Here is a 24,547-nt window from a genome sequence, read left to right as displayed (position 1 = left end):
TAGCAAACAGATTGGCCGACTGTGCACCAAAAATAGTAAAACAAGATCAAACTGGATTTATTAAGAAAAGACGAACAGCGGATAATGTCTGTAAATTTATTAATTTAATTGATGCAGTTCAAGGAAATAAGATGCCAACAGCGGCTGTTGCTTTAGACGCAGAAAAAACCTTTGACAGGGTAGAATGGAATTATTTATTCAAAGTATTACAGAGGTTCAATCTACCAGAAAAATATATTAATTGGGTTAAAGCATTACATAATGGACCATTGGCGAAGGTGTCAGTAAATGGATATGTATCGAACCAATTTAAATTAAGTAGGTCAACTAGGCAGGGTTGTCCACTATCTCCCTCACTGTTCACTTTAGCAATAGAACCATTGGCAGAACTGATAATAGAAAATAAAATAAAAGGGATAAAAATAAAGAAGGAGTATAAAAGCAGTGTATTTGCAGATGACATCATAGTATACTTAATAGAACCAGAAATATCAATAAAAGAAGTACATAAGAAATTGAAGGAATATGGAGAAATATCGGAGTACAAGATCAACGCAAATGAAAGTGAAGTGATGCCAATGAGTAATGGGGATTATACAGGAATTTAAAAAAGAATCACCTTTTAAATGGCAAACACAAGCAATCCGATACCTAGGTATTAGATTATGTAATAATTTAAGCCACCTGTACAAATTAAATTATCAGCCATTAATAAAGAAATTACAGGAAGACTTGAGAATATTGGAAAGAATTACCACTAACGTTGATAGGGAGGGTAAATTGCATTAAAATGAATGTCTTTCCAAGGATACAGTATTTATTTCAATCATTACCAATTCCCTTAACAGAGAAATTCTTTAATGAAGTAAAGAGAATAATAAGGAAATTTTTATGGAAAGGGGGGGAAACCGAGGATAGTGTTAGATAAATTAACAGAGAGATACAACCAAGGTAGTTTGCAGTTACCAAAGTTTAAAAATTATTATAGAGCAGCACAATTAAGGTACTTATCAGATTTTTATCAGACAAGGGAAAAACCAGATTGGACTAAGATAGAGCTAGATAAAATAGGGGACAAGAACATATAATTTATAAGTGGGATGAAAAGCTGGTGCAATATAAAAGCTCAACTGTATTGCATAATTTACTCAATATATCGAAGAAGATTCACTTAGAAAGGAAAAAAAACAAATGACCAAATACCAAAATAATTATTGACGCAAAATCAGCTAATCCCTTTTACAATAGATAACCTTTCCTTTAGAGAATGGGAGAAAAGGAATTAAAAGAATAGAAAATTGCTTTTTGGGAAATAATTTATTAACATTTGAACAAATGAAGGACAAATATGGAATAACTCATGGTACAATGTTTGCATTGGGAAAAATTGGGAAATTTTTATAAATTGGGAAACAGACTGAGATTACCAGAAGGAAGCAGCTTTGAATATGTGATTACAGACACAATGATAATTAAAAGATTTATAACGAACATGTACATCAAACTGCAAGAGAAGGAAAATGATGAAATAAACTATAAACCCAAACAAAAGTGGGAAAAAGATTTAAACATAAAGATAAAAAATGAAACATGGGAAAAATTATGTTCTGGAACTATGAAGAATATAATAAACACAAGGTTACGCATGATACAGTATATTTGGTTACACAGGCTATATATCACGCCCCAAAAGTTTAAAAAAATTATCAGATAGATGTTTTCGCTGTAAGAAGGAAATGGGAACAACAGTACATGCAATTTGGGCATGTGGGAAAGTGAAAAAGTTTTGGGAAGATCTAAATCAAGTATTAAATAAAATTACAAAAAACAACATACCAAAAAATCCAGAGATCTTTCTGGAGTTAGTGCTGACTAAATGTGCTGGTTCCAGGTGAGGTCTCTTGATGTGCGACTTCTAGGAACTTAAATATAACCTGCTCCACTTCTACCTCATTGATAGGGTCTCATGGCCTGCCCTTTCCAAAATCAGTAATAGGCTCCTCAGTCTTGGTGATATGAAAGCAAAATTGTTGTCCTGGCACTTAACCAGATTCTCGTTCTCCTTTCTGCATTCTGATTCATCGTTTCCAACTATTCAACAACAATAGTAGTGTCAGTGAATATACAGATTGCTTTGGAGCTGAATTTGGCTATATAGTCATGAATGCACAAGGAACAGAGCAAAGCATGCAGTCTTCCCTGTGTTGACGGTTGCAAAGAGATGATTTTGCCAATATATGCTGATTGGGATCTGCCGATAAAGAAGTTAAGATCCAGTTACACAGGGATGAATAGAGTTCCAGATCCCTCAGTTTAGTCATAGGTGTTCTTGTGGTCCAAGTGAACCAATTTAGAGTGGGGGGGAGGAGTAGGCAGCATGTTGACCTGTTGTGATGAAAGGCAAGTTCACGTCCTTCCTGAAATATGAGTTGACCTGTTCCATAACTAAACACTCAAAGGACTTCATCTCAATAAACACAGGTGCCAATATATGACAATAAACCTTCATCTCATCTCAAGATTATGCAAGTCCTTCATTCAGAAATCCAGGGCACATCTCGACTGGTGATATATTTACTTTAAGCACAGCCAGACATTCTATCAACTTCTCAATATTTTTCAACTAATTCATCATCTCTTCTAGCCATAAAAATTTTGCGACTCCTTTCCTACAATTCACCTTCTCAGCTCCTATACTGTCTATATCAACTCTTACTAGCTTTTTACCATTACCATGCTCAGTTTCTCCTTGTCTGCTATTCTTATCACGTCAACTTGAATTATTCATCTGACGTGTATCATATAATTCCTTTCATGTTTCATCACATTGTCTAAACCACACAAGGTGCTCTACCCTGTGGAGTGTACCTAGCATTGTCCTAATATCTATCTTCCCTATAAGTCTTAATATAGTTCATTATGGTTTCTCCTGCTAACATCTAATTTCATTTTACCCCAGCCAGAATACTTCTCATCCCCTTAAAATTAGCTTCCCTCCTGTTTGGAAGATGTTAATTGGAAAATGGTAGCATCCATCTTAATTCTAGTAAATAACTTCCCAGTTAAGAATATCCTCTTTCACTCACAATTTCCACAATCAATATTGCTACACCATTGTTTTTTATCCTTCGTGCCATTAATTATTTGTGTCCGGGAATTCGAAGTACCCAATTTTTTTTAATCCATGTTTCAGTTATAAGTACTACATTCTATTCTTTAATGATTATTTATGTTCATCAATTCTACTTATCACGATTTATGTTTGATCAAAAATTGTCAAATGCATTTTGTTAGTCATTTAAACAACATGAAGGAAGTTTATACTTCTAAAACAATTGTATATATTGTATTGTAGGCACATTAATGCCTCTACTTCTTCAGGAGTTTGCAGAGGTTTTGTATTACATCAGAAATATTGGCAAATTTCTACAGATGTGTGGTGGACAGTACAAAGGTAGTGGACACAACCCAGAACATCACAGACAAGACCCTCCCCACCATTGAGAACATCTACAGGGAACCCTACCATTGAAAAGTAGCAGCAATCATCAGGGATCCACACCACCCAGTACATGCTCTGTTCTCACTGCTGCCATCAGGAAAGAAGTATAGGTGTCACAAAATTCACATCACCAGGTTCAGATACAGCTGCTACCCCTCCACCATCAGACTCCTCAACAACAAACTCAATCAGAGACTCATTTAAGGATTCTTATTTTTACCATTTTTTTCTCTCTCTGCATTGCAGTTTGTTTACATTCTTTTATTTGTTTACATGTGTACATATCTTCTTGAGTACAGTTTTTGCACTAGCAATAAGTGGTAATTCTGCCTTGCCTGCAGGAAAAAGAATCTTAGGGTTGTATGTGATGTCATCAGGGGTGCAGTGCTCATTTTTAAGGTGCAGGAGCTCACAAAAAAAAGAGACAAGAAGATCTTGCGAGACCTACCCTCATAGCTAGCATGTTGTATTTGGTGTTGTATAATTTGCACTCACTAATTATCATAAAATATAATATCAGCAAATAAAGAAATCGATGGCAATTAATTATTTTAGCAATTAAAACTAATTACTTACCAAAAATAAAGCAATTAAGTTTTTTTGCACTTTTAGCCACCTAAATTGGAACCAAGTAATCAAGTAAGAAAAAAAGAATGGCTATTGAACTATTGCTGTCCCAGCTTCAGTTTCCCAGGCTCCCCCCACCCCCCCAACCCCCAGCTTCGGCTTCATCTTCCCTGGCCCCGGCTTCCCCAGCCTCAGCTTCTCCGGCCCTGGCTTCCCCACCCCACTGGCTTAACCTGCCACCGTGGTTTCCCCCACCCCCCAGCTTTGTCTTCCCCGGCACCCCCCCCCCATCCCCCTGCTTTACCTGCCTCCCCAGCTTTACCTGCTTCCCTGGCTTCCCCGACCCCTCAGCTTCACCTCAGCTCCCTGCCCCCCCCCCCCCACCCCCAGCTCTCTGGCCCATGCAGCCCCAGCCCTGGCTCTTCACACATTCTCTCTTTCACTTTACTGTTTCTGTTACTCACTTTTTTGTTGTTTTCCTCTTTACTTTCTTCCTTTTCTTTTTCCTGCTGCCGAGCATGTGCTTTCGTCAAAGGAGCTATAAATGATGATGACGCCAAACTCTCCATAGAACGAAATTCAGTAGATCTGACATCACACGCACATGACTCGCGCATGCGATTTCCCATAACACTCCCCATCCCCCACCCTAACACCTACTTCCCTGAAATCCCTGCTGTGTTTTATGTGTGACCGCTGCTGTTCAATCCCCACTGAGTAATTTAAATTCCCCACTTTTTTTTTGCCTTATTTTTTACAGAGATGCAGGAGCGGCACTCCTGTGAACTCCTGCACCCCTAGATGTCATGTATATACTCTAACAATTAATCAGAACTTTGAACTTGTATTCAAAAACTTAAGAGACACAAAGAGGAGAACCAATCATGGCAAGTATCAGAACACCATGGCTTCTCATGCTAGATGAGGTTGCAGTACAGAAAAATCTAAATGGATTAAGACATACAAATAACTTTTAAAAACTGTGCAATCAGGAGATAATATCGGTAAGAATAGGGTGTCAATTTGGTAAACCAGTTGAGTGCTTCACGAGGTGGCAAGGGTATTGATCAAGAACGTGTGGGAAAGGGCAAAATCAGACAGCTGCATAATGGAAAAGAAATACACCAAATAGTAGCTCATGGTTAAACAGAAACAGAAACAGTAATTTATGAAGTACTTAAAACATTTATGTTCACAGTAAAATATTTTAAAATATCTGATTCATAATTAAGCAATATGGCTGGGTATCAAGAACTATAAAAATTTTGCTCAAGATTAATGATGTGGCAAAGATTTCTTTAAACAAACTAAATAGCAAAGAGCCAGTGACAGGCAAGCATACATCATCAATAGTAATTGTGGGCCTGATATTTTGTACTGGGATAAAATTATATATTAATGTAAGGCAGATCTTTACATTTCATGTACTTTGTATGCCATATATAAAATCAGAAAGCTAGGGTTAAAAAAAACTCAGCAATTAATTCATTAAAGTCAAAGTAGAATCATCTCTCAGTGCATAGTAAAACTATAAAGGGTTAACACACGCAAAATCAATGCAGAGCATTTCCTCTTTACAAACAGAATGTGTTCATATTCTACATGTCTATACTTTTAAGTGATACTCTCCTTTAATCAGCAAAAATAAACCTGTATATTAATTCATATTATATCACAGAGCCTGACAGAATAGGTTGCCTTTTAATTTATGACACAATACTTTGTGTGGTTTCATCAGAGATTTGTAGAGTTGCAACATGACCTCTCTACTCCTGAATTCAATCCCCCTATTAATGAATCCTAACATCCCTAGGCCTTCTTAACTATCTTATCAACCTGTGTGGTAACCTTGAGGGATTTATGGATTTGAACCTCAAGGTCCCTCTGTTCATCCACACTCTTAAGTAACCAGCCATTAACCCTATACTCAGCCTTCGGGGTTGTCCTTTCAAAATGCATCACCTCTCACTCATCCAGATTGAAATTTGTCTGCCACTTTTCTACCCAACTCTGCACCCTGTCTATATCCTCTTCTAACCTTCAGCTCCATCCACAATTCCTTCAACCTCCGTGTCATCTGCTAACATACTGACCCATCCTTCCGCCTCTTCACCCAGGTCATTTATACAAAGAGCAGGGGTCCCAGAACATATCCTTGAGGCACTCCACTAGTCACTAACCTCCAGGCAGAAAAATTTCCTTCCATTACTACTCTCTGCTTTATCCCTACAAACAAATTTCTTATCCACACAGGCAAGGTTCCACTGATCCCGTGACTCATGGATCTCATGACTTTCTGGATGAGTCTCACATGGTGAATCTTGTCAAATGCCTTGCTAAATCCATGTAGACCACATCTACCTGCCTACCCTCATCAATCTCTTTTGTTACCTCCTCAAAATAACTCATCACCTTCCCTTCAGAAAGCCACGCTGACTATCCTTGAGTAGACTGGACTTCTCCAACTGCTCACAGATCCTATCCTTAAGAATCCTCTCCATTAGTTTGCACATCACTGATGTAAGACTCACTGGACTATAATTCCCAAGATTCTCCCTATTTCCTTTTTTAAACAAGGGGACTACATTTACCATTTAAACAAGGGAACTATATTTGCCCTTCTCCAATCCTCCAGCACTTTCCCTCTGGCCAAAGAGGATTCAAAGATCACGCTACTGCCCCAGCTATCTCCTCTCTCACTTCCCATATCGCATCCCAGCCCTGTGGACTTATCAACCTTGATGTTTTTAAGAAGATCCTATCCTCCACTTCCTTAATCTCCACATTGTCCAGCAGACAGGCCTGATCAATTTTGACCTAACCTCTCCTCTTGTGAATGCTGACACAAAATATTTATTTGAGACCTCCCCATCCTCCTCTGCCCCCACGCACATGTTGTCTCCTTTACCCTTTAGTGGCCCCACCTTCATTCTTGTAATCCTTCTGTTCTCCACATATGCATAAATCGCCTTGGGGGTTCTCCTTAATTTAACATGCCAAGGCCTTCTAATTAAGTCCTTTCTTAACCTCCTTCCTGGCTACCATATACTTCTCATGAGACCTTCCTGTTTCCTGCATCCTATATCTAATGCATGCTTCCTTCTTTCTCTTACCTAGTGGCCTGACTTGTTTTGCCAGCCACAGTTCCCTTTTCCTACCATCTTTTCCTTGTCCCAGTGAGACAAACCTATCTCAAACCCTGCACAAGTGAGCCCTAAACTTCATCCATATTACTTCTGTGCTTTCATCCTTAAACATCGGTATCTAATTTACTCTCGCTAGTTCCCATCACATCCCTTCGTAATTAGCCCTTCCAGTTAAGCACTTTCCCATCTTGTCTGTTTTTATCCTTTCCTATAGCTATGATGAAGCTCAGGGAGTTGTGGTCACTCTCACCAAAATGTTCCCCCACCGAGAAGCCCGCCACCTGACCAGGTTCATTCCCCAGAACCAGATCCAGTGTGGCCTCTCCTCTAGTTGGCCGCTCCACATACTGTGTCAGATATTGTTCTTGAACACACCTGACAAATTCAGCCCCATCTATCCCTCTTGTAGTCAGTAGGTGCCTGTCAATATTAGGGAAGTTGAAATCACTCATAACTACAACCCTGTATTTCCCGGACCAGCCCAAAATCTTCCTGCTTATCTGCTCTTCGGTGTCCCAAGGGGTGCTTGGGGGCCTATAGACTACACCCAGCACAGTGATAGATCCCTTCCTATTTCTAAGTTCCACCCACACTGACTCAGTGAACACTCCCTCTGCAACATTCTCCCTTTCTATAACCATGATACTATCCCTGACCAGTAATGCTACTTACCCCCCCCCCCACTGTTTAACCTCTCATCCTATTCTTTTTATAACCTAAATCCCAGTACCTGCATCAGCCAATCTTGCCATTCTTCCAGCTAAATTTCAGTAATAGCCGCAACATCATAGTTCCACGTACTGATCCATGCTTTAAGTTCATCCCTTTTATTCCTAATACTCCTAGCGTTGAAATAGATATATTTCAATCCTTCTAACTGGCTACCTCTGTGTTTTGTCCCCTGCTTTGTCCCCTGCCTATCCTTCCTCATCAAGTCAGAGGACATAGCATCATGCTTTTAATCTCTGCACTTATATTCTGATTCCTACCCCTCTCCTCAACTAGTTTAAATAGTCCCCAACAGCTCTAGCAAACTTGGACACCAGGATATTGGTCCCCCTCCAGTTCAGATGCAGCCTGTCCTTTTTATACAGGTCAGATCTTCCCCAGAAGAGATCCCAATGATCCAGAAATCTGAACCACTGCTCCCTGCACCACTCTTCAGCCATGCATTCATCTGCCATAAGTTCATGTTTCTACCTTCCCTAGCGTGTGGCATGGGCAGCAATCCTGAGATTACCATGCTTGAGGTCCTACTTTTTAACTTTTTTCCTAACTCCCTATATTCACTCCAGGACCTCATCCCTACTCCTATCTATGTCATTGGTCCCTACATGGACCATGTCATCTCTCCCTCCCCATCCAGAAGGCTATGAACTCAATCAGAGACATCCCTGACCCTGGCACCTGGGAGGCAACATACCATCTGGGAGCCTCAATCTTGTTCACCAAGCCTCCTACCAGCTCTCTTAACCAATGAGTCCCCAATGACCATAGCTCTTCTCTTCTCCCCCCCTTCCCTTCTAAGCCAGGGAGCCAGCCTCTCTGCAGGAAATATGAACACCTTGATTTGTCCCTGGTAGATCATCCCTCCCAATGGTATCTAAAAAAGTATACTTGTTGTTGAAGGGAATGAAAACAGGGGTTCTTTCCACTGTCTTCCTCTTATTTGATCGTTGTTTAAAAAGGCAACATGAAAAATTGTGCTTAAAATATATTGGAAGTCATGGTATTTCCAAATGAAGACAGTGTTGAGAAATCATACTCATTTCTTAAACAAATCAATATCCGACAACCAAAGAAATTACAGAAGGCTATTTGGGTCCTCACACATTACTGTGCAATATGATCAGGATTGATCTTTTCCTTAACTGAACTCATGTACTTTTTTATCCCTTTAATATCAAAGAATCTATCAATCTCTGTCTTCAATACCTTTTGTAACTGAACCTCTTGGGTAGAGCATTCCAAAAGATTCAGTGCCCCACGGGTAAACATTATTTTGCTTGTATCCGTCTTAGTCATGAATATGACAAACATTTCTGATAGCGTGGACTAAAGATGATGCTTCTATTTTGGAGGAGACTAAACCTAAAGACATAAATATAATATTAAATAGGAAATTTAGGTGGTACGTATATCTGGATCTATAAAATGGTCAGAATATGCAGCTCAGAACTTCAGGCAATTGAGATGTGCTGAAAAACATACTTCTTTTCCACATGTTTTATGTTATGATTTCTGACCTTTTATTCAACCTATTTATCTGGAAAATGCGACAAACTCTCTTAAACTTTTAAATAATGCATCTCATTTGTCATTTCCAAAGAATCAAAGGATGCCATGGTACAACATGTGTTGCAACCACAATACCATCTAGTTTTGGCAACCACTCATCAGGACTTGGGGAATTTGCCAAGAAAGTACTTAAGCTTGAAAACTAAAACCTCCTGATTCAAGGACAGTTGCTGTTATCAGACTTTTAATGGAATCATCATATGTATAAAAATTTTGATCATACACTGTTTTAACTGTACCTTAAATTATACCCTGCACAGTTTCACACTGTAACATCACACCTTGCAGTGCTTTATCATTGCACTACCAGCTGTACTTATGTATGGTTGACCTGCCTGGATTTCATGCAAAACAAAGCTTTACACTGTATTTCTGTACAAATAACAATAAAAAATTCAATTCCTTTGCAGCTGATTATTATGGAATTTTGGCATTAAATGCAAGAACAAAAATTTTGACAGCAGGAAAAGCAGACTTTAAATTTTAAAGATTAGTGTAACCGATTAAGTTTTTAAAAAAATATTTAATGGCCCTCAAGCTTTAATCATCCAGGATTAAAATGAGCTCCTCAGGAAATATCAAACATGCATTCCTCAGAGCCTTAATTTTAATAATGGATCCTTCTTTTCTTCTTATTCAGATCCTATATTTGTACTCTTTATAATTTAGTTCAATTTAATTTTGCTAAATACTGTATATTTCAGCATACATCGAGTCTTGACACCTTCAAAAAGTACTCAAAAATCAAGGATCGATTTATATGGTAGATATAAAAATGAGACCTTAAATTCAACTAAAAATATAACTGCTCGATGTAGATTTGGCACATAAGATGACCCGAACACCAAAAAAGAACCCAACCTACAACAATCTTCAAGCTACCAGTATATTAGAAAGAAATTTTCATTGAAAAAAAAAACTGATTTAAAATCGTACAAAATCACAATTATCGTCTGAGGCATATCCAAAGTCCCACTGTCATCATACAGGTCCCGATCTGAATCTGGTGAGTTGGCTTCCACTTCATCGTCAGTGTCCCACAATAAATCATCCTCTGTCCCATCCACTGTACTAGAGGTACCACACTTTTTGAAAGATTTTATTATAGTCTCTACTGTTACTTTGATCACAAAGTGATGCAACATGCATTTCCCCACCTTTTGTAAAGGATTTTGCCTCTGTTCACATACCATTCTTCAATGTGATTTCTTTAACTCTGGCCAACGAAGGAGTCCTCTTCCCTTTGAACAGTGTTTCTTTTGTATTTTTCTTCATTCTTTCTCCAGTCACTTACCAACTTCTTATATATCACAAATGTCCTTGCAACCACACAGTTGGATTTCTTGGCCACTTCTATTACTTTTAACTTAAAACTCCCTTCATACTTTGTCGTTTTGCTGAAGGCTCAATGGTAGCACCTTTCAGCAATGCCCAACAGCTCAGTCAACACGATTTTTGGGGGAGTCGACACAAGCCCGATATTTGATAAAACCATGAAAATGAGGACCTGACCTATCTGAAGGTCAACGTCTATGCCAAAATATACAGGTAGTTTATCTTTTACATTGTTGAAAATATATTTTTCTTTCTCATTGTGTGAATACATTATTTACTTCATCAGTCACATTTATGAAACAGCTCAGAGGAAACAGGAATCCACCCAGAGATTTATAAAATAGTTTAGTTTGTGTTTTCAGAAAATAAGGTTAAAGTTATTGAAATAAATCTTTGTAAATATTGCTCACCCTTCGCCTCCTAATTTTGTTATTTTCAGACGAAAGTCAACAGAATTATGGCTTGGAGGTTTCCACTTAAGAATATCATCACATCGACCAGGCTTGTATTTCTAAAAAAAAAGGTTTTTAAAAATATTTAGAAACATTTATTCTATTCCATGTAAAAACTGACAATTTAAATTACCTGATTATGTAAATCTATATTTAAAATATTTAAGAAATAATTCATCGACAAGAAGCCAAACTTGATAACATCAGGCTCTTATTACATAGGGCAGGAGTAACGAAGGTCTTGTTGAAAGTGGACTCGATTTAGAAAGCATGTTGACTGACAACATCACCATTTGGTATGGGGACACCAATACCCCTGGGTGTAAAGCCCTCCAAAAGATTGTGGACAGAGCCCAGGACATCACAGCCAAAAGCCTCCCCACTATCAAGAACATCTACAGAGAATGGTGCCTTCAGAGAGCAACAGCAATCATCAAGGATCCACATGTACTGTTCTTGCTACTGCCATCAGGAAAGAGGTCTAAGTGCCACTAGACTCGTACCACCAGGTTCAGGAACAGCTACTATCCCTCTACCATCAGATTCCTCAACAACAAACTTAATCAGAGACTCATTTAAGAATCTTGTGCGTTCTATTGATTATTTTTAAATTCTCTCGGTATTGCACAGTCAGTTTGCTTCCATTTGCTATCTGTTTACATTTAAATGCTGTGTCGAGTTCTTTTTTTTTGCACTACCAATAAGTGGTAATTCTGCCTCATGCACAGTAAGAATCTCAGGGTTGATATGATGTCATGTATGTATTCTAACATACCTCACTGACAAAAGGCAAAGGAAGAAAAACCCAACACCCAACCCCAACCAACCAATTTTCCCCTGCAACCGTGTCTGCCTGTCCCGCATCGGACTTGTCAGCCACAAACGAGCCTGCAGCTGACGTGGACATTTACCCCCTCCATAAATCTTCGTCCGCGAAGCCAAGCCAAAGAAGAATTCTAACAATAAATCTGAAATCTGACTTTGATATTTTGTATACCCGCTTTCAATCAGAGAATTATATCATTGCAATATAGTTCACTAGAATGATTCCCCAGATGTAAACATTACAGTCTGTACTCATTGGAGTTAAAAGAATGAAAAATAAATCTTTAGCAGTTATAAGATTCTGAGAAGGATTGATGTGGTCAATGATAAAATATTATATCTATATGTAGCACCTACAATGGTGGGGTACGAAATGGACAGTCTCAGAATTATGGATTTTCAGAACTACTCGATCAGAAATTCCTTTACAGATTTCTCGATACTATTCCAGAAGGCTACAGATACTCAGCTATCAAGTATAGTTAAGAGACTGATAGGATTGCTTTGATCCCAAATGCTATGGGGTATTAGGAAGGAAAGTGTATCTGAAGTAGTATATTAGATAGTAGAGCAGGTTTGGGAATTAATACAGCAAATTCCTATTTCTTATACTCCAACTGATAAGGAAACTGTGTTAAAAATGTCAAGAGCAAAGAATTCCCAAGGTATCAGATTGGAATAAGAATTACTGATGTTGACCTGCAAGTGGTATTTAACTCTACTAATCACAACTTTGCAGAAACTACTATTTGTTTAATTGAACTTGCTGATTCTCAGGATTATTTTAAAGCTGTCACTGCTCAAAAAAGCAAAATAGATTTGAGCCTTCAACTGATTCTTGTGATTTTAACCGATGTAAATATAATAACAATTATAATCAAATTTTGACTTTGATATACATGGGCTACAAGACTCTACTGTCAAAGGAAGTGATGCAACAAAGGTGCACATAATGACAGTGAAGTAATTCATCAAAACAATAACCATATAACCATTTACGGATCTGGAAGGATTTCCATTTGATGGCTTTTTTATAACTTTTATTTTTGTGCAGATTTTATAGTTTACTCACAAGCTTTGTGGGTGTTCACAAGCAGAAGGGAACAATTTTTTTTCTGTACTAATGTTAAAGGAAAATAAAATGCATTTCAGTGATTTAAATATTTTTTTTAATGTTTGCACTATGAGTCATATCAATAACCACATCCACAAATGATCAACAATATATACATCGTGACATTTTTTCTTTTCTCCCACTTCCACTCTCCCCTTCCCCACCCTCATCAAAAATCAATAAATGATAAAACACTTAAATCAAAGAAATAACCAAAAAAAATGTATCGCCTCCTTTCACATATTTAAATCTTATTGTGCTCATTAAATGATTTAAATGTTAAGAAAATATTTTTTGCAATATTAAATATTATTTTCACATGAAGGAAAATGTTCAATGAATTACTGACTAATTTTCAAATGTTAGGAATTATTCTGCATGTTTTAGCAAATGAAAACAAGACAAAGTTACCCACAGATCATTTTAGGCAAGTAAATCTGCAATTCTTATATCAAATACGTAACATGACATGCTTAAGCCTGCAATGAGGTGCCATCTATTGTTCTGCCAATCATTTAAATTTGCATATATCATCTTCATTGACCTGAGAAATTATAATTTTACATCAAACTTCAGATGAGATCATTATCCATCTTAGATATAATAGAGCCTGAAAAATTCTCATCCTAGGGCAGTATTTAAAAAGAATAGAAATGCTGAATAGGTTTCATTATGACAACTAATTAGCTCATCTCTCCTGGGGATGACACATGGAGAAATTTTAAGTCACCCCATCTAATAATATTTCCTTGTACAAGTCAAAATCCTTGATCCCTAGTTTCAGAGTGAAGGCAGAGTGTATAGATATGTTTTTGGGAGATAAATTGGGAAAGGGTTTGTTAGTGTAGGTCACATATAAACATTTTAAAACAGATCTTATTTAAAATACTGGAGCTCTGCTAATGTTAGACATGTCGGGGCCTAAGAGCCTTTGCAAAGGCTTTGGAGAGTGCCCAAGTGACTTCACTAATGGATTGTTGTTTACAAAAAGGCAACAGATGAAAGAGCTTGTTGGAGCCGCATTCGGACTGCAGTGGAACTTGCTGTTCTAAGAGGGTCATTTGCAAGCAGAGACATTGAAAGAGGCTTTCTCTCAGAGAGAGAGAGAGAGAGAGACAGAGACAGAGACACACACACAGATCACTTCTACAGTGTTACAGTCAGCAACAGCAGCTGGGACTGGAACAGAACAAGCTGGCAAGCTTGTGGAAAACCCCATTTGGAAGATGGGTTGTCAGTTCTTGGTTCACCCTGGTCAAAGCCCTTGTGGTTCATGCAGGAGGAGAGGACTGGCTGTCTAATGTTTCACTTGGAATAAGTGAAACAAAAAGGAACTCTGTGGTGACCTGAAATAAAGAGGTCACCATCTGGAGAACCCTGAAGGGGCAAGTTTCGTCAGCAATACACTGAAGTGGCTGGTGGAAATAAATCAGTTGTGGATGTCCTGGAACAACAAATCTCTCTCTGAAACCCGACAAGAACCTTCCTGAGAGGTAACCATTTACCTTTCAAGCACCAAAGCCTGGTGAACTTTATAAATGTTAAATTCTGTGCACAGTATAAGAATTGCCTGCAACCAGTGAACTTGGAAGAATGAGAAGTGAGATTGCACTTTGAACCAAAGAACTTTTCTGAAATTACACACTCATTACATACACATGCGCTTAGAATTAGAAGGGGGTTGTTAGGTTAGTTAAGTCAACAATGATAAGTTACAGTGTGATTCTGCTTTCATGTTTAAAGATAATTAAAAGCAACTGTTGTTTAAGTAACCATTTGTCTTGGTGAATATCTATTGCTGCTGGGTTTTGGGGTTCTCTGGGCTCGTAACAAGAGGAATAAAGAGGAAAGATGTTGTGAAGGACAGGATCAAGAACTTGCAGGGAAAAAATAGACCAATGAGGAAAATATTTTTATAAATGGTGCACAGTCAGAAAATTATATGAAATTATGCAAATTAGAGAGATGGGGTAGGGGGGAGAGAGCAGAGGTGAGGTGGGGTGCGCGGCATGAGAGGGAAAGGGAGGCGGAGTGTTGTGAGAGAGAGGGAGGCGGGGCGTCATGGGGAGGTGGGGACGTGAGAGAGGGAAGTGGGGTGTTGTGAGAGAGGGAAGTGGGGTGTTGTGAGAGAGAGGGGGGCATGGCAGTGCAAGAGGAAGAGCAGGGAGGCACAAGAGGGGAAGGCAGGTCAGCGTGAGAGGGAGACAATAGGGGAGGGAGGCGAGGGAGAGGCAAGGCAGTGCAAGAAGAAGATGGCAAGAGGGAGAGGGGGGTGAGGGTAAGGGGCTGATGGTCATAAGCACATAGACGGAACACAAAAAGAGCATTTATAAGATTTTTTATAGAAAAGTATTATAAACAACTTTTGGAAAACTAATCTCCAATTATCTATTGGAGTGTTGCATAATTCGGCACCTGATTCAAACTTTCAAAGCAATGTCTGATTGTTTCACAAACAATCATGTTTCAAAATGACAATTTGAAGATTTTGAATGCCATTCCCTGCAAAGTCAATTTTTTTCATTCTACATACTTGGGAACAATAGCCAACATTATGCTTTCATCTCATATATTGATCGAGTTCTCTGTACTTGTATCACAATGGTAAAATTATTTAGCCATGTATACATCAATATGCACAGGACAAAATGTTTGAAATGAAAAGGCCCAACAAGAGAAAACTGAAGTTAGAACAGAAGATTAAAAGTAGAAGTAAAAAGTAAAGACAACATTGAAATAGTTTGTTACCGAAGGAGTCACGTGATGGAGTAGTGGCCGGACGGTGAGCTCCAGCCCTCTCCAGAAAAGTCGGGAAAAACAAAGGAAAACACAAAGGCACAGAAATAAAAGTTACAGAAAAGTGAGTATAAAGGTGGAAAGAAGATGGCGACAAAAAAAGAAAAATCGAAAGCAACAGTAAGAAGAGAGGAAGAGAAGACAAAGGAGGAAAAAGGTGAAGGCCTTACCTGTCCGAAGAGGCCCGCTGTGGAGAGAGAAACCCGCTCCCTCAGGTCGGTAAATAATGGACTACAAAAATGGCTCGCTGAGCCGAGTAAAAGTGCACAACCGCGCATGCACGATGCGAATGAAAAAAAACACACCGACGGGAGGGGGGACCAGCTGGGGAGTCGATCTCCACAGCCGGCAACGACAGCTGCAGAACTCCTGCAGCAAGAAGAGACCACAGAAGACAATAGAAACAAGAAAGAAGAGAAGGAAAGGGCAACAAAGAAACAACAGACGGCCAACCCAGAGGAAGAAGAAGAGGAAGAGGAAGAGTACAGTGAAATAGAAGAAGAAAAGAAAGGCAAGATAAAGAAGGTACTTTCTCTTATTAAAGGATACATGGAGTCATTTAAAGAATGGCAAACACAGGAATTTAATGATTTAAGAAAAAGAATAAACAACACAGAAGAGAAAATGAATAAAATAGAGATGACCTTAACAGAAATGGGAAAGAAAATGGACAAGATGGAAGAGTGGGCAGTAGCAGCAGAAATGGAGGTAGAAGACTTGAAAAAGAAATTGGAGGAATCTAATAAAAAAAACTAAAGAGACACAAGAACTACTAGCTCAAAAAATAGATACAATGGAAAATTATAACAGAAGAAATAACATAAAGATAGTGGGCCTTAAGGAAGATGAAGAAGGCAAGAATATGAGGGAGTTTATAAAAGAGTGGATCCCTAAGACCCTAGGATGTCCAGAACTACAGCAAGAAATGGAAATAGAAAGGGCACATGGAGCATTGGCCTCTAAACCACAACCACAACAAAAACCAAGATCTATTGTAGTAAAATTCCTAAGATATACTACAAGAGAAAAGGTACTGGAGAAGACAATGGAAAAAGTAAGAGAGGGCAACAAACCACTGGAGTATAAAGGGCAAAAAATCTTCATTTATCCAGATATAAGTTTTGAACTCCTAAAGAAGAGAAAAGAGTTCAATACAGCAAAGGCGATTTTATGGAAGAAAGGGTATAAATTTATACTAAAGCATCCAGCGGTATTGAAAATATTTATTCCAGGACAACAAAACAGACTATTCTCGGATCCAGAAGAAGCACGAAAATTTGCAGAACCATTACAAAAATAGTCTGAGGGAGGAAGACGGGTAATGAGAGTAAAAATGATCACGATTGATATGTATGTGGGTAAAGACAAAAATAGACTGAGGGATGAAGACGGGTAATGAGAGTAAAAATGATCACGATTGATATGTATGCGGGTAAAGAGGTATAAGAGTGAATAGAGACAATGTGCATACGTGAATGTATCTGTACTTAGAGGAAAATATAGATAGTATAGACAAGAATTAATAAGGGAAGGTAATGGAATAGAGAGAATAAGGAGGGAATTAAAAGAGTGACCTTTGTGACATATGAAAAGTGAAATCTTTTCTGGGGGGGGGGCGGGGTGGGGGAAAATAGCGGTCACTGCAAAATCAGTTGACCCTTGCGAGTGGATTCGCAAATCCAAATGGAGAGGGGAGATGTGGTTGTCCGACAAGGGATAAAGGACAACTCAGGAGGGGAAGGGGAGATTGGGGATAAATAAGATAGAAATAGGAGAATAAGGAAAATGTTGGATGTTGTAGGAATGTTGTCTTATAAAGAGTTGAAAATAAGAAAACAGAAATGGAAAAGGAGGAAAGGTAATGATGGAAAAACGGAAAAGAGAAGATAAACAAAATATAAAAGGGCTACGCTGAACTATATGACTTTAAATATTAATGGAATACATAACCAAATTGAAAGGAAGAAACTACTAAATTTAAATGAATAAATGTATTCCATTAGAAAAAATAACATATAGGTTAAGAAATAATATTGAAATATTCGAACAAGTATAGGAGCCTTACATTAAATACAATAGCGAAAACCTACCGGGGACAAACATTACCTAAGTTGATGGAAGGAGAAGGAAAGAAAAGAATGGACTCAGTAGAATTTCTGGTGTATTTTTGTTGAATGACAACATTGTCTGACTGGCTTAATGCAACCTAGATTGTATACCTAAAATGGATGAGAGGGGGGGTGGGGGGTGGCTTGGGAGGAGGGAGGGGGGGGGGGGAGAAAAAGTCACTGTATATGTGTGAAAAAGAAATAGTGTATATCATGGCTAATGTGATTTATGGTGTGAAAAATAAAAAAATTAAAAAAAAAAGTTCAGATTTAAGAAGTAAAAAATGATTCAATGTAAGTTTCTCGATGTCATTGAAATCAATGGATTTTTCTGTTATTGAATGACTATTTAAAATTGCTCCGGCTTCCACAATACAGTCTGTAAATTGTCATCATTCAGTATTTGACCATGATAAATGAAATTAAAAATTTTCTTGATTGAAAAAAAATAGTTTGTTACCTCCTGATGTGGCTAGGTGTCTGTCACCTTTTGTTTGAAGCAGCTTCTGTGAACATGCCATGTAAATGGCAGCTACTGTTTTGAGCAAGGTGAAGTCAGCTGATGGCAGGCTCAATGTAATTGAATAATGGGAGAGATCAGGGTAAGTTTTTTTTTAAAACACAAAGAGTTGTGTGTGCCCGGAATGCCTTGTCAGGGATGGTGGAGGCTGAAATATTAGGGGCATTTAAGAGTCTCTTAGACACATGGATGAAAGGAAAATAGTGGGTTATGGGTAGGGAGGGTTTAGTATATTTTTTGGAAGGTATATATGGATTGGCACAACATTGAGGGCCAGAAGGGCCTGTATTGTGCTATATTGTGTTCTATGTTCCATGTATGTCTGGTCTTGATTTTCAAATACAACCAGAAAACCTAGTCTTTTCTTACGTCACATTATATTCATGAAGTATTGTATTTTTATCCATACTCTTCTTCACCAGATTAGCAATTTGTAATACAGGATGTCACACATACAAGAAACAAAGTGAAAGCATAATCTTCAAAATTATCTATTTCCTTTTTCTGCAACAGCATGAAGAAAATGTTTGAAGTGACAAAATGACTGAACAGGTCTGCTCAAGGTCTTTAAACTCAACTGTGCAGACCAGTCCCTATGACAGGTACATTTTTCATTTGGCTGGACATGATTTTCAGTGAGTCAGGATAAATTTATTAATTTACATTTCTTGTGTCTGGATGAGAAACCTTGAATAATGATTTGACCTCTGCCTGGGTTCACCATCAACTCAAAAATCACAATTTCTATGAAACTGCATTAATTACCTTCCATCCTCCTATTCTCAGATTCTTTTCAAATGTTTTAAATTCCTGAACTCAGTTTTCTGTTGGTGGAACCCTATTCTCCCCTTCCCCCTCCTCAGTCACTAAACAAGAGAATAACATATGCAAGGTTTAAAACATTACAAATTATAAATGGAAGATTCTTTAAATGCAGTAGTCTTGGCTTCCATTAGTTTGAACTTAACTTGTTACTGTTTCTTCTTTAAGACAGTTTTAAAGAGTGCTCACCAAATTTACCTTTCAAAAAGATTTTACCCAGAAAGGTACAAGTCAACTGTTTGGCTTTGTGTTACTTACAATTTAATAATCTAATTAGCTTTAAAAGACTGGATGGAATTTTTCATAAAGCACGGGGGCAAATGTAAATATTTATCAAAGCAAAGAAATACTGGTGCCCTGCTGTGATTTATGAATTATAATAGCAAATGCAAAACAAAATGAGGCTCATTACTACCCATGGTTGTGTTAAACACAGCTTTCAGTTTGCCTAATTTTTTTTAAAAATCTCTCATTAGCATTTGCTGAAAGTCTAGAGGCTTGCTTTGAAATGCAAGTTAATAACTAGCCTACCTGTTGCCTTCCAGGACCAGCATGAACTACTCTGGGAACCTGTACAAGAGGGTCTACTTCACCACTTCCAGGATTAACCAAGTGGCTCTGACCACAGTACTGAGAAACCCATGGGAACTTCAGATGTGAAGACCAAGCCATTGAGTGGTTTATTTTTCTGAATGGCTCCAAGTGCTGCTGTACAGCTCACTTATACCATAGATTTTGTTATTTTTCAAAGACAAGCAGTATACCAGCTTTACGCCACAGTATCTTACCACATCAAACAACATCTGCACATCCAGAAGTGCAAACGCACTGTTACACCGTTACTAAAGTGGTTGGAAACCTCTACAGAAGGAGACTGCCTGCTGGTACGCGCATTGTATCAAATAGCGACCACTTTAAACAATATGATCATACTAATAAGGCTCGAAGAGGAGGATGCAGACTATCCAAGCAATTGTAAGGATATAAAACAACATTGATCCAAATGATAGAAAATAAATATTAACACCATATGGCCTGAAGGATTTTAGGAGTTAACGCAACAAGGAAAGAACGAAGTTTGGCCACATTGGTCTTGCGATCTGTCAGTATCCCCAAATCTACAGAGTTAAAACTTCTTCATTCAGGGGATAGGAGGGAATTCTCCATCCATGAGGACTATAGAGCCCAGTGAGTAAGACAGGGATCAATGGAATTTTGGATTTTAAAGGAATCAAAGGATGTAGATTTAGTACAGGAATGGCCAAACTGTGGTTCACGAGCCACATGTGGCTCTTTGACATATAATATGTAGCTCATGGAAATATGTTGGCTCAGACAGGAACTGTACAAGTCGGTGCTCACAATGGTAGTTTTAGTGAGCGTGGCTTGTGATCATGTGACTGTGGTGCAGGCAGTAAAATTAGCAGAGTGTAACTTCGATCCAGACCACCCGCCTTCTGGACCTCTGAAGCCCCGACCGCATACTCTCGCTTAGGCCCAGGCCACGCACCCAGCTGAATTCCCACTGCCCCAACTGTAGACTCTTACCTGGGCCCAGGCTGTCCATCCACCAGAGCTGTGGATGCCCCGACCGCTGACTTACCACCTGGTCCTGGACACCCACCCATCCATCTGAGCTCTCAACATACTGAATGACGCAGGTACAGAAGTGCTCCTCAACTTACAATGGGGTTGCATTCCGGCAAACCCATCACAAATCAAAAAAGAATACCGCACCTCCTATTTTTAATAATTAAATTTTGAATACCTTTATCCGCACTGATAAAACTATTAACATACACAGTTGAAAGCACACTAGGCAGGAATAATGTTTGAGGCATTACTTAAGGAGGAAATATGGCCCATTTGTTGGGGTATGGCAACCCCATCTGGAACACATTGGTACACAGATATAATTATACTCCTGAATAAAAGAAAAGCAATAATCTGTGCTAGTAGTGGAATGATTGAGATAAATAGAGTGGGTCATGATGACGTGCTCATGTATATTGATCATTATCTTTTTTATTTCTAGTTACTTTGGGTTTTTTCGTAAGTACCTTTAAGGGTCTGTCATTTTACTGATAATTGTTTTTTTTGTGTTTGTTTAATTTGAATAAACTGTGATATTAGGGAATGGAAGGGAGGGGAGGGGGTAGGGGAAAAACAGACTCAATGTTTTACATTATTGATAAGAGAGATTCTGGATTTGTGCAAGTCTTTGAAAATCAAAATAAAATATTCCCAAAAAAATGAAGAATTGAACTAAAATTAATTGCTGGATGATGGGGATGCGAGAGAGTAGCGTACTGCATATCGCAAATGTGGGAACAGATCAGAATTTGAAATTGAAAATACAGATTCGAACTATCGTAACTGAAAAAACATGTTGGACTATCATAAGTAGGGAAGTACCTGTACTTACTGCTGTCAAAAGTGGTATGTGTGTGTAATAGTAAATTTTACACTAAAACTTGGTCTACAAAATTCTGTTATTATATCAGTATATATGGTGTGCATACATTTTGATTATTGAAACTAAGATAAATTAGCAGTTTAAAAACTACATACATGAATAAATATTGTTACGTATATGTATTTCTTAATATTTATATAAAATTTTTGTAACAAAATGTGCTTGTAGGAGTAAAAAGGTCATATTTTTTCATGTTCTGCGGCTCTCAAATATCTAAAGTTTATCGTATGTAGCTCTAATGTTAAGCAAGTTTGGCCACCCCTGGTTTAGTACATGAAAGTGAATCTAAGGTAAAAGATCAGCTATGATCTTACCAAATATCAACACTGATGCAAGGAATATGAACGTCTTTGTCATCTGTGATTTTCCTTCTGTCAGTCATAATTATCTTGAGTCAAGATTTTGAGTTGGAATTTGGAATTAAGCTAGAATAGATAAATATATCTTATAGATCCTAATTAGGCTACAGGTGACCAATTTCTATATCTTGAAGTTATTAAAAATAAATTAAATATTGAAAATTAAACTTTCCAAAGTAATCCATGAACCTCTAGTTTTGAAAGCAGAATTGCAATGTGTTCCATGCTGTAATACATTCCATACTGAAAAAGCACTTGGAATAAGGTCAATATTTTCTTTAAAACTATGCATTTGTTATAAATTTTAAGTAATACTCCTTTTGTTGCCAATTCATTGATCTTTAGAACATAGAACATTACAGTACAGGCCCTTCAGCCTTTGAAGTTATGCCATCACATATATTCCTAAAAAAGAGGAATATATCCCCCTATTAATGAAGCCCAGCATCCCATAGGCCTTCTTAATTATCCTATCAACCTATGCGGCGACCTTGAGGGATGTACAGGTTTTGACCCCGAGGTCCTTCTGCTCATCCACACTCTTAAGTAACCAACCATAAAATATGTACTCAGCCTTCTGGTTTGTCCTTCAAAACTGCATCACTTCACAATTGTCCAGATTGAAATTCATCTGCCACTTTTCCACCCAACTCTGCATCCTGTCTATATCCTCTTGTAACCTTTGACAATCTTCAGCTTCATCCACAACTCCTCCAACCTTTATATCTCCCACAATGTACTGACCCATCCGCCTCTTCATCCAAGTATTTTATAAAAATCACTAAGAGCAGGGATCCTAGAATACATCCTTGTCATTCTCCACTAGACGCTGACCTCGAGGCAGAATACTGTCCTTCCACTACTATTCTCTGCTTTCTACACGTAAACCAATTTTTTTTATCCACACAGCCAAGGTTTCATGAATCCCATGCTTCAAGACTTTCTGAATGAGTCTGTCATGTGCGACCCTGTCATATACCCTACTAAAATCCAGGTAGATAACATCTACCGCCCTACCCTCATTAATTTATTTTGTTACCTTCTCTAAAAACTCAGTTAGGCTCATAAGCCATGACCATCCTTCAGAAAGCCATACTCACAATCCTGGAGTAGACTGTTCTTCAAATGCTCATAGATCCTATCCTTAAGAATCCTCTCCATTAGTTTGCCCACCACTGATGTAAGACTCACTCGTCTTTAATTCCCAGGATTCTCCCTATTACTTTTTTTAAACAAGGGGACTGCATTTGCCATTCTCCAATCCTTTGACACTTCCCCTATGGCCAAAAAGGACTTAAAGATCATAGTCCAGCTATCTCTTCCCTCTCTTCCCACAGCAACCTGGGGAATATCGCATCCAGCCCCAGGGACATCAATTTTGATGTTTTTAAGAAGATCCAACACTTCCTCTTTCATTATCTCCACAATATCCAGGTCAAATACCTGTTCTATTCTGACCTCACCTTTTCTCTTGTGAATACTGAAGCAAAGTATTCATTTCAAACATCCCCAACCTCCACTACTTCCAGGGACATGTTACCTCCCTTATCCTTTAGTGGCCTCACCTTCATTCTCATCATCCTTTCGTTCTTCACATTCAGAAAGAATGCCTTGGGGCTCTCCTTAATTTAACATGCCCCCTTCAAGCTCTCCTGTCCTTTCTTAAGTTCTTCTCTGGCTACCATATACTTCTCATGAGCCCTTCCTGTTTTCTGCTTCCTATAACTAATATATGCTTCCTTCTTCTTCTTCACTAGCTACCTCACCTGTTTCATCAATCATGGTTCCCTTTTCCTACCATCTTTTCCCTGTCCCAGTGGAACAAACCTATCTTGAACCCACCACAAGTGGTCCTAAACTTCCTCCACACTATTTCTGTGCTTTCACCCTTGAACCTCAGTTTCCAATTTACACTCATTAGTTCCTTCCTCATCCCATCGTAATTTGCTCTTCCCCAATTAAGCATTTTCCCATTTTATCTGTTTTGTATCCTTTTCCATAGCTATGCTAAAGCTCAAAGAGTTGTGGTCACTCTCACCAGAATGATCCCCCACTGAGAGGTCCATCAACTTTGGATATATTTTATTGGTTGTCTGAAAGATTTTCTGCGAAATTCAACACTAGTATTTCCACATCTCTGTGACAATGATATCTTCCATCCCTAAAGTTACTATTTCATCTTCTCCATTATTTGGGTATTTCCTTTAATGTGTTGCCCAAACCTGGA

General features: G+C 38.3%; 1 protein-coding gene across 5 annotated transcripts in view; it reads right to left on the bottom strand.

The window, feature by feature from the left end:
- Positions 1-24,547, bottom strand: part of rngtt (RNA guanylyltransferase and 5'-phosphatase) — a 429,772-nt gene that overhangs the window by 98,406 nt on the left and 306,819 nt on the right. For all 5 annotated transcript variants that reach the window (XM_069887348.1, XM_069887351.1, XM_069887349.1 and 2 more), the window contains one exon: positions 11,259-11,359. In XM_069887348.1, the coding sequence (XP_069743449.1) occupies positions 11,259-11,359 (101 nt within the window). The remainder of the gene's footprint in view (positions 1-11,258; positions 11,360-24,547) is intronic.

The sequence above is a fragment of the Narcine bancroftii genome, chromosome 6 (genome assembly GCF_036971445.1).
Source record: "Narcine bancroftii isolate sNarBan1 chromosome 6, sNarBan1.hap1, whole genome shotgun sequence".
NCBI lineage: Eukaryota > Metazoa > Chordata > Chondrichthyes > Torpediniformes > Narcinidae > Narcine > Narcine bancroftii.
The sequence above is the reverse complement of the archived record's forward strand: the minus strand, read 5'-3'. Positions and strand labels throughout refer to the sequence as shown.